This window comes from Dermacentor variabilis, chromosome 5, assembly GCF_050947875.1.
Source record: "Dermacentor variabilis isolate Ectoservices chromosome 5, ASM5094787v1, whole genome shotgun sequence".
NCBI lineage: Eukaryota > Metazoa > Arthropoda > Arachnida > Ixodida > Ixodidae > Dermacentor > Dermacentor variabilis.
In genome coordinates, this window is record NC_134572.1 from 113,441,981 (window position 1) to 113,453,030 (window position 11,050).

Below are 11,050 nucleotides of genomic sequence, written 5' to 3' on the forward strand. Positions count from 1 at the left end.
CTCATTCAAAAAAGGCTTGGTTAGGGACTCCAAAGCCTGTTAATGTAAAGCCCTGCAATCAATGACTGACACAGGCATCCGGAAAATATAAGTGCAGCGAGCTTGGCTAAATTATGTGCCTGTTCGATCCTAAACCTTTTTATTCTACATGTATGTCATTGTTCAAACATGAGCAAAACGAGAACAAGGTGATAGCGGGAGCCAACGTTTCGACAAGCGGACTTCTTTTTTTTTTCTAGTCGGCATATGCTTTCCTCGGCACAGTATATACACGTAGGGTTCTTCTAAAGGGGAGAGGGGGTAAGGAGGGTGGGCGCGGCAACGAAGAATTGAGAATAAAGGAATGCTGTGCACAAGGCCGTTGACACGGCCGCCAATCAGTCACATGTCAACGGCCGTGTGTCAGTCGGCGTGTCAACGGCATGCACAGCACTCTAATACCTGCTTCGCTGGTGCTCGTGGGCCATCCTCTCTGAAAGAAAATACTGAAATGAAATAAATAAATAAAAGAAAAAAAGGAAGAAAAGGCGAAAAAATAAAAAGGAATAAGCAACCAAGAGAGACAGAGAGAATGAAGAGGAAAGGCAGGGAGGTTAACCAGATATGAGTCTCCGGTTTGCTACCCTACACTGGGGATGGGGGATAGGGGTTAGAAAGATGACAGAGAGGAAAACGTTAAAAAATAAAGGAAAAAAAACACGCACACATGGAGGCACACACCAACCTATAAGCAACCAAAGTAAGTGTTGTTGCCTATAGCTTGAAATTTATCACAGCGAATAGATTCGAAAGCTCCCTTTGAAACGTTTATGCCTATTGGTTGCAATGTCTTCAACATATGGATTAGTGTCGACATGTTTGCACAGCGCAAAAGACGACGACTGAAGGAAGAACACTACACTGTCCTTCAGTACTCGCCTTTTGAGATGTGCACGCATGTTGATATTGAATAACCAACTGACCTAAGCTTCCACCTTATCAAGTTATGGATAAGGTATGATTCTTTCTATTTTCATTCTCGTTCGGAACGGAAATTTGACTGTAGACGTAGAGTTTAAGCTCATGAAAATTATGACCTGGTTGGTTCAAATGCTCGCCGACCATTTCAACCTACACCTAAGGGAGAGCAGTGAGTCCTAAGTACACTACATCAGGGAAATTAATTGAGACATGTTAAATGCCGGCTTGATATAGTATGTCATTGCTGCTGATGGATATTTTGCGGCGCTAGCATTTAGTGTATCATGCCATACCTGTTCCTTCATACTCATGGCCGTCCCCGGGCGTACGTCCGCAAAGCGCCCACAACTGCCTCAACTTCAAAATATTAAAAACGGCAATGGAAAGCAGAAGAAAATCGCATAGTCAGATGACACATTGCACAGATTTAGTGTGCAGCACGTAAAGAACCATTTTCACTTTCGTAAGTGAGGTGGAAAAAGTAAATCAACCACAATAAGTACCATGATTTTCATAATCGCCTTGGAAACGGAGTGGTATAACAAGAAAGCGCGTTTAGAATTTTTCAATATAGCGGCAGAAAAGAAACAGAGGCAAAAAATGATCCAGAACTTCCAGAAGCAATATAGCATTATTATACCTGCACATTCTTTTGTTGTTCTCCAGAAAGGCCTCGTTTACGTAAAAATAGGAAAATGCGGCAGCTACAGGCATATTTGCGCAGGCAGGACTCTGAGTGGTGGCGGGGGAGTGGGCGGGCAAAGCTGAGAGCCAGACGGTATCGACTAGGTATAAAATGGCCCTCTAGTGTTGGATAAAGTGCGCTGTACTTTGGAGAAATCTATGATGTGGCCGGATGCTTTTCATGGTAAGGACGCCGCAAGGAACGTCCAGGGTTGCGTCATATCGAAAACTGGAGCATTGTTTCAGTTTCAGTTTATTATTCTTTAAACACCATGAATGGGTAAGTGACAATATACAGACGAGGGTACCAAAGTCACAGCCTTGATTAATAGTAACAATGTAGAGATGTCTTAAAGATGAGCAAGCTAAGTAAAGAAAACAAACACAATCGCGAAAAATACAGCATAGAAAAGTTAAACAAACGAAAACAAATTGTCTGTATAGAAGCCTATATAGTGCATAAAAAAACTGTTAATACACACAAATGGCAAATGTAGTGTAATAAATGATGTACACTTAGTTATACACATAGAAAGATTAAGGGCATGACTAAATGCATGAAAGGATGAAGATTTAATGATGTTGGTTAAATCATTCCACAGTTTTATAGTAACAAACCATGATGTCATTTTTTCATAGTTAGAATGAACCATAGGCAGTAGAAAATTGGAGTTTTCTGCAAACCTGGTAATATTATTACTGATGAAGTACCTGGAATCAATGAATTGCCATGAAAGCTGTTAAACAGGTAATTTACAAAACAAAATTATTAAATAATTGTTGAACAAGTTCGTTACAACAAGGATGTTATCTTCACGAAGTAATAGAGCAGCACGCGTGAAGAACCCGCTGTTAGTGATAATGCGTATTGCTTGGTCTTGCAAGTGCTGAATAGACGAGATATGACAGTGATATGTGTTTCCACAGGAAACAATGCCGTAATTAATGTGACTTGAGTGAATGGAATGTATAACGCTGATAATGCGTCTTTGGAGAAATATGTTCGTGATTTGATTGATTCTGTAATACCGAAGTTACACTTTCGCTTAATGAGGGCAGTGTGTTGAGAAAACTTTAGGTTAGAATCTAATTTGATGTCCAAAAATGATTCTGCAGCAATTTCGCTCACGAAAGGTACAAAACATGCGTGACAAATCCACTACCATGACAATCGGTGCTTCCGAAATAGGTGCATGTGAAGCGCTGCCGATTGCTGACGCAATGGTAAGAATTCAGAACAATGCGCGATTGCTTCAGCAGCTGTTTCTTTATAATACCTACGGAGTTAAGGCCTGTTTTTGATACTGCAGCAGGGAAGCCTGTTATACTTCAATTTCATTGAAACTTATTCATTCAGTCGAATGACAACAGGAGTAAAGGGTCCGTTGCGTTTCAATCTAATGACTTGATATATTGTGTTCAGATCTAATGACTGGGGTAGTGGCCCCTATACCCACTGCGGTAGCCCCGTGACTGTAGGGTTCCGCTGTTGAACACGAGGTCGCGGGTTCGATCCCTACAATTCGAAATGCGAAAGAAAAAATGTTCGTGTAGTTTGCTCTGAGTGCACGTTCAGAAAACTTGGTGGAGGAGGAGGAATAAACTTTTATTGTGGAACCAGCACTTTATGATGGCCGGGCCTAAGCCTCCCACGAAGGGACGTCGAGGACTTGCCTCGCCGCCGCCTCGCGGGCGTGCTGGGTCGCCCAGGTTTGGTCGTCGAGGGCGGAGCTCCGCAGAGCCTCATGCAACCTCGACGAGAGAGTCGTGGTGTTAGTCTGGGTGTACTGTGCTGGGCACTCCCATAGCATATGCGGATGCGTAGAAAACTTGGACGGTCAAAATTATTATGGGAACCTCCGCCAAGGTGTCTCTCATAGTACCAGGGTTGCGTTCCTACGTTAATGAAATCGTTGTTGCGTCGTGCGTCGTTTTCTTCAGGTCGCATCACTCTTTTCGTCCACTTTTTCGTAATAACACTATCTCGCTGCTCTACGGAAGGACAATAAAAGCGTGTCTTTTGTGAAAACTTCAGGGCGTGCAAAAATTGTGCCTAGTGACAGAATGAGAGAGCACGGAGTGCCACGACGAACCTTTCTCGTGGTTTTTCCACCACGACGACGTTCGCTTTGACAATAATTTAATAATGCAGCGGTAATTTAGTAATTCACGGTGGACATCCAATGCTCAGGAGCGGTATTATATCCTGATTGCCCTTTCGGGTATCTTTGTGGCCCCTCAGCTTCTTGCCCAGACTCGAGCAGATTCTCGAGTGTGATGTCGCTCTCCTGAGGACTTACCTTCCGCTGCTGTTGCTGTAGCTGCGGATATGGTTGCGTCGTTTTCTTTCGGGCACATTTTTCAGCGTTGCCGAGCACTGCACACCATAAAACGCCGTCCCAGGTAATGTTCGCTTCTAAAGGCCATTGATGATTATGCAATATCGAGCGCATGTCTGGGCAAGTCCATAACAAGCACGCGCTCAATATTGCGCGCTCATAGATGTCTTTAGAAAGCAATGTATACCCTCCTCAGACTCGAAGCCTGCTCAGGGACATAACTTCTGAAGCCAGTTACAAAGGCCCACTAGTATATTATGAACGTGAACATTAAAAAACACATTTTCCATTTGATGCCGAAGGCAGCATCTGCATGCAAATGGAGAAATAACCGTCTCCTTAGTATTCTTGCCGTAAGTGCTGTGGCTTCTTTCTTTTTTTTAATGGCAGCCAGTGAGATTCAGTGCGTGCTGTGAGATGATGTGAATCGTTTATTTTTGTTTCAACTCAAAATAATCGAGACGTACTTGATGGTTGTCTTTTGTCGCCTATGACGACAGAACGGCCTAGACCATGTTGACAAAGCTTACAGCAGTAATGCACCTAAAGCACTCTCACACAGTTGTGCATGCTCCAGACTTTAAATCGGGTTTGTATACTTTATGTTATCGCAATTGAGCTAAACCGGGAAAGGTGTGAAAGCAATATGCCCAGTTGAGTATTATGCGACTTAAGGTGTGACAGGAGCCCTTGCTCGGGTGGTATAGTCTCAGCAGTGGCTGATATGCCGAGTTCAGCAGGTGGAGTCAAGGTGACTCTAATAAAATGACGTTGCTTGGCTTCCACATGGTGCATGGTTGCATACATAATTAAAGTTACTTTTCTTAGTTTCTTTATTTATTATACCATATAGGCAGCGCTCCTCGAAACAGAAAAAGAATACGTATACTGATATCGAGGAAAGTAGTGGTGCAAGACACTATCTTTGTTTTTTTTTTTTTGCAAAATGCCAAATTCGCAACAACTACAATCGTAAGACCAGTTCCCTAACCCTGAACGCTACCGATGTGTGAAAGATTTGGCGCCAAATACTTAGTCGTTTTAATAGACACTACTTTATATCACCGGCGAGCCCGAGTAATTGGAAACCCCAGGACGCAGGTGACGGGGCACCCGCCACGTGATGGTCAGTAAGTGAATCAGACGTGTCCTTGACATGAAAACTGTTTACAGCGCAAACACATGCAACCACAAAGTATAAGGGACAGGACACGGCGCTTGTGTCATGTCCCTTATACTTTGTGGTTGCATGTGTTTGCGCTGTAAACAGTTTTCATGTCAAGTATGCACCAACTCGCCCAGAAAGAAGTTTTAATGAACAGACGTGGCCAGCTGCTCCGTTTCTCTCGGGGCAACTTCCCGCCGGGGATTTCGAAGCGCTTCGGCTCCTTGCCGCTCGTGGCGCGGGCGCTGTTTTCCCTCCATGCTCGGCGAAACGGCGATCGAGCCGCCCGGCGCCTCTGTGGCACTCGGCGACTCCGCCTGCTCCGAGACGGGGTCGTTGTTGCGGCCCTAGCCTTGTTCCGACTCCCATCGACAACGCGTCCGTGTGGCATGCCGGAAAGACCTGGCTCGCGTAGCGACCGACGACGCGCTGTGTCGAGCCGACATCCAAGAATGTTCGAACAGCTGTGCCGTCGACGTTTTCAGTTCTAGAGTGGGTTCGTCGCGTCGTGCGAGACTTCTCCCAAGTGCTCTGGCTTGTTCTTTTCTTTCCTTCTTTACGGCAGCCAGCGAGTTTCAGTGCGTGCTGTGAGGTGATGTGAGTCCGTGCCTGTGAGTGAGATCGTCGCCTAAACTTGTGTGTCGCCTGGTCACTGTTTCGACGCGTTGGTTATTTGGTGGATTAAATCGATGGTCATGCACTCGCTTCCAATTTACCTGTCCTGCCGCTGTCTCGTTGATGTCTACCGTTTTCACAAAGGTGAATGGGAACAGTCATAGTCGTGCCTATACAAAGGACGCCAGGCTACAGCTCCACTTAAACGAGTATATGCGTATATCTCGCTTTAGTGAGCACTATTACATTTGGAAGCGAGGATAGCTAGGATTACTGGAAAACTCACTTCGTGAGATCCACCGTTTCCTGACAAGGCCATTATATTCTTCCTTTCTGCAGACGTCTGTCCTACAATGGGGTGAACTTGAATGAGATAGTGCGGAATGCAAAAGTTGCAGTGCCCGAAACATTTCTTGTACTTATAGTAAAAGAAAAGTTTCGAACAGTTGAACCAGTTAAGAATCTGCTATCGTCATTTTAAAAACGCAGCTTTAGATCAAATTTTTGAGAACATAAGGAATCTGCTTGTCTTGGAAATAAGCAGTGCATTCTTCAACTATATTATTGCCCATCACAAAATACTTAGTAGGGGAAATCGACGAGCAAACAGACAGTTGCAGCGAGCAGGTCTGCTTGTGCTATTTTAAAGCATCTCCTGGTCGCTTTCTCTTCGTAAGAAATAAAAAGCAAAGATATAGCAAAAACAGTCACGTGTGATACGCACAGAGAATTGTGTTTATTAGTATGCCACTAGAAACTCTATCTCAAAAAACGTCATTTTTTATGAACCAAAATTACTAATTATTTTATAACCTTACCCAAGTTCAGTAGGTAGCTCAGACAGCTTTTCAAAGCTGCACTTGAATTTAATATACGTGCGGAGGATACGTCATAAGTTGTTGGATACGCCATAAGTTGTCATATACGTCCGGATAGTCTTTAGGAATTTAATCAGCAGGACAGAACGGGACGCAGGATTGTATCTGTCGTGGCAGACAGAATGCTTTAAAACAGAGTGCGTGGCCACCGTTGTGTCGGAACGTTTGTGCAGTTGGTAACGATTGCGCGAATAACCATTGGCACCAGTCACGTGAACTAACTTCTTGGTTCATGAACATCGGACCTAAGTTGCGTGTTTTGTCATTTCACCTGCTCCTCTGTGAGCCAGTGTTCTCTAAACCGAAGCCGCCATACGAGGCTCACGACGGGAGGCGCATGTCGTCGCCACCACCTGCAATCAACTCAAACTGAGCATGCTTGAAACGATGAAATAAGGAGAATCAAGAAGTCGCCATCACAGGCATAAGGAATTACTGCGATTCTATTGAAGTCTGTCGGATTTGCCGGATGCACTTCAGCCCTTCAGAATGAGCACAGAGGCGGAGCCACAAGCAGATACCGCGTTTATTGACAAAGGTGGTGTCCTCGACAGCGACGAGAACGGCGCGAGTGTCAACGGCAACCACCGACGATCTAGCGGAACAAGCAACAATAACAATCACGCGCCCGTGATCAGCATCGACCCCGGAGTCGAGTCGGGTCTGCTCCTCCGGGTCCCGGACCTTCCGTTCCCTCGGGGTGCCACGTCGTCCGAGTCTCTCAGCACGGCTCCCAACCAATTCCTCAAGCTGCCGGTCTCTGGCGAGCACCGACGGCACTCGATGCAGGACTGCAGCAACCACCACGGCCACCACCATCGACACCGGCACCGCGACCGCAAGCGCTCGTGCCCAGACGTTCGGGGTGAGGCCTCGGGGGACCGGCGTCGCCGGGGCAGCCGCAGCCCTCTGGCCCCCCACGGCCTGGCGGTGGCGGGCGGGGCAGAGTCAACGAGCGTGACCCCTTCGTCGTCGCGTCGCTCTAGCGCCAGCAGCCTGAGTCGCCGCTCGTCCCGGGACAGCGAGAGCTGCTCGCACAGCCGCCGTTCGTCCCGGGCGGACGACGGAAGCCGCAGGTAGGCAGGCAGGCTTTCTCCTCGTTGTTATTGTCGTATGGTTTGGAAACTTTTATAGAACTGACAGAGAGGAAAAGAAGGGAAAGAGCTGGCTGTATATTGTCGCCGACAGGTGCGAAATGCCTGCCTACTTTTCAGGGCGGTATCCAAACATAGAAATGGAACAGAGTAAGAAAGTAAAGTGAAAGGGTATAACAAGAGGACACATCAGAAAAGCTGAGTTAAAACAAGTGCAAAGGACACAGTGCGGCTATAGAAACCGGCAAAAGATATCCCCACGCCGCATCATATTGCAAACAAAGAAAAAAGAAATATTCTACAAATGGAAAGTCAAAACAGTTTTTTCTCGAAAACAAAAATTCGGCCTAGTTGTCTCGCATCACTGGCGAATCGCAGCGCCCCTAGACCAGGGATGACCGCACAAACCACATCGCTCTCTGTGCCTTGGTGCCATGGCTATGCCTGCTGTTCATCTGCCAGCCTCATCTAAGAAAGTAAAGTGGGTACGGTAAGCTATATACCGTAGGGATGCGCAGCGACTGATTTTAGCGAATGTCGTACATCGCAGGAGTAAGACGGCGATAGTCTCTTAGTAACAATGTTGCCGACGCAAGTGAGGCAGGGCACTACAATATCAGGCGCTCAAGTGTTGGCGATGGTCTCAAGAAACATACGACCGACTGTCCACACGTTCTTGTAGGCGTAAACACGCAGGCATTTAAATTATTTGCACAGTGTAGTGGGAAATGGGAGTTATTGGGCTTCTTACAGGGAAATAGTAACAGTACAATCTGCAGGCAAGTGCGTGTACACACATTCACAATGGTGTAATTGGAGTGACAAGTGCAGTGAGGTTTTCAGTGGTTACACATATTGTAAGCGTGCTTAATTAATCCTAAATTATTTATTCTTGAAACTCGGTAACGCATGCGTAATATATGCAGCAAATTGTCTCGTAAGCGCAATAGTGCCCAAATATGCTACATGGGCAAACTTGGCAATTTCTAGTATGTAAGAGTAGTAGACGTAGCGTGTTGTGAAGAAACAAAGAATTAACTGAACACTAGTGACGCAACCTTGCTTCATGTTAATATTCAGTGCAGCTTATTTCGAAACACACGCTCCTCTTTATAGGCTCAGGGGTTTATCACTCCCACCAACAAAGAGCAGGAACAAAAATTGAGAAGTTTCAACTAATGTGTTAGGGCGTTCAAAGGTTAAGATTATGCTAATGGAGTTGGTAATATTATCCAACAAATGCTTCGCTATCTAGGAGTGCGATTTGTTTCGCAGCCACCGACCTATACTCCAAGTTTAATGTTGTCCGTCTCTAGAATATATGCCGTAAATGCCTTGCGCTCCTTGTGATTTTCACGTATTCATAAAAGATACAACAGTCCTTGCCGTACCAGACAACCATCACGTTTAATTCACGCTACACGTGTGTCTGCCAGACCTATTGTTTGGCCAGCTGCGTTCTGCCTCGCGTAGAACCGACCGCATCTTGGCGAGGTACCGTAAGCTACACCGTCGATACAGTCAACGTATTTGGCGACGTGTGCTTTTTATTATTGCATTTGCATCATCCGCCTGGGTTAATAACCTGACACACCCTTACAAACTTATCCCAGTTGAGCCAAACCACTCGAGTGCAAGGCATTTTCTTTCGTATTCAACGTAACATGCATGCCTCGAATTTGTGAGTGCGACAATCTATGCCCTCACTGATCAGTGTCACTGTCAGTGAGACGCGACTGACTCGCAGGTAACAGTGTTATAAATCATTAACTCTTGTTCTGAAATCTCTAGTGCATCATAAAATAAATGCAGTAACTTTCCGCTCTGGCATTGTGCTGCTTAGTTCCAGGCCACGGGTTCAACCTCGGCCGTGACGGCCGCATTTTGATGGGGATGAAATGCTAACGCGTTTGTGACTTAGATTTGTACTTATATTGTGTACTTAGAAAACCGATTGTCATGGGCTGGTGTGGGCGCTTCCATATTATTCCGTTATCACGGTAACGAGCCGCGGTAGTCGGCGGTATACACGCGCATGCGCAGTAGGCCTTGTGCATCACGTGTCACATTAAGTGTCACGTATTGCACGAAGCTAAAACTGCTTCATGCCTCTTCCTTCCAATGTATCCGGTCTTTGCTCCTCACAGCCCGTGTTCAGGTAAATCCGCCATACACGTGTTCTTAATCTTCGGGTTACGTCTGGCGGCGACTGTGCATGGGATCGAAAACTGTAAATTCTCTCCAATTTTCACCGGTGTGTGTCGTGTCAACTTCCGTTTTCCTTTCCCCGTTAGCGTGTGCTGTAGATGACGCAAGAACAAAGAACTCCTAGACGAACTATGCTCCGTTAAGTGGGGGAAGTGTAATCCGCTTCCTCCATTCAGGTCCTCCAAGGGCGACGACAGTCGTCGCTCGTCGCGCGCCACCGACGACACAACCGGAGGCGGGCACAGCAGTCGACGCTCGTCGCGAAGCGTCGGCGACGACGAGCGGCGCCCCTCAGACGACAGGCACCACCACCACCACCGCTCGCACCACCCTCACCGGCGGGAGTCGTCGCTGGTCGGGACGGAAGCGGGTCACAGAAAGGGCAGCTCGCTGCTACCGCCGGACGCGGACAACGGCAGCCGCAGGGCGTCGAAGGTGCCGGCACTTTTGGTCACCGACGAGGAGACTGGCCAACAGCGCAAACCGGACGACGAACTCGACACGCCCAAGCGCCGGATTATCATACTGGTGATCAGTTCTGTGGCGTGCTTCATCCTGCTCATGAGTGTTGTGCTCATCGCCGTCACCCTCACCATCTCGCCGGCCATCGACAGCATAGGTGAGCGTCTTATTTTTTTATTGTTCGGTGGATTTACCGCGAGGAATACATGATAAAAAAAGAAAGTGATATCAAACGAACGAACGCAACGCTGTACGACGCACATACTGCAGCCGTGACTTTGCGTATTTATTGTTCGTTATCCAGTGGGTCCAGTCCTGTTGAAGTTCAGGGTTGAGTTTGACCTCCACGAGCATCCTGAGACCAATGCACTGAGTACCAGGGCACAGTCACAATAGACGATTGAACGACCGCCATAGACGCAGGAGCAGGGCACGACGTGGCCCATTTGTGCCTTCTGAGGCTTCCGGCATAAATAAGTCGCGTTGTGAGTTTTTTGTGAGAAGCACTTCTGCATGTATTATGGGAGAAAAGGGTGTGTTCTAAGAGTGAAATATGATAAACAGATTAAAATTTCTGTTCCTAGGTAATGACATTTTCTCACTTCTTTGCCGCCTGTACGTTGAGCTTAGCAGTGCCAATGCCTT

At 46.7% G+C, this 11,050-nt stretch overlaps 1 protein-coding gene across 1 annotated transcript; it reads left to right on the forward strand.

Moving 5' to 3' along the window:
* Positions 1–5,467: 5,467 nt before the first annotated feature.
* On the forward strand, positions 5,468–10,801 carry LOC142583622 (uncharacterized). The gene is made up of 3 exons (XM_075694113.1): positions 5,468–7,717; positions 10,120–10,562; positions 10,710–10,801. Exons 1-3 carry the CDS (start codon positions 7,131–7,133, stop codon positions 10,799–10,801), a joined length of 1,122 nt encoding a protein of 373 aa, XP_075550228.1. The 5' UTR covers positions 5,468–7,130.
* The last annotated feature ends 249 nt before the right edge of the window (positions 10,802–11,050 follow it).

Excerpts from the sequence above, each read along its gene's own strand:
- LOC142583622 (XM_075694113.1), top strand. The coding sequence starts at position 7,131 with ATGAGCACAGAGGCGGAGCCACAAGCAGATACCGCGTTTATTGACAAA. Across the intron at positions 7,718-10,119 it reads GCGGACGACGGAAGCCGCAG|GTCCTCCAAGGGCGACGACA; the intron begins GTAGGCAGGCAG and ends TCCTCCATTCAG. Across the intron at positions 10,563-10,709 it reads GCCGGCCATCGACAGCATAG|TGGGTCCAGTCCTGTTGAAG; the intron begins GTGAGCGTCTTA and ends TTCGTTATCCAG.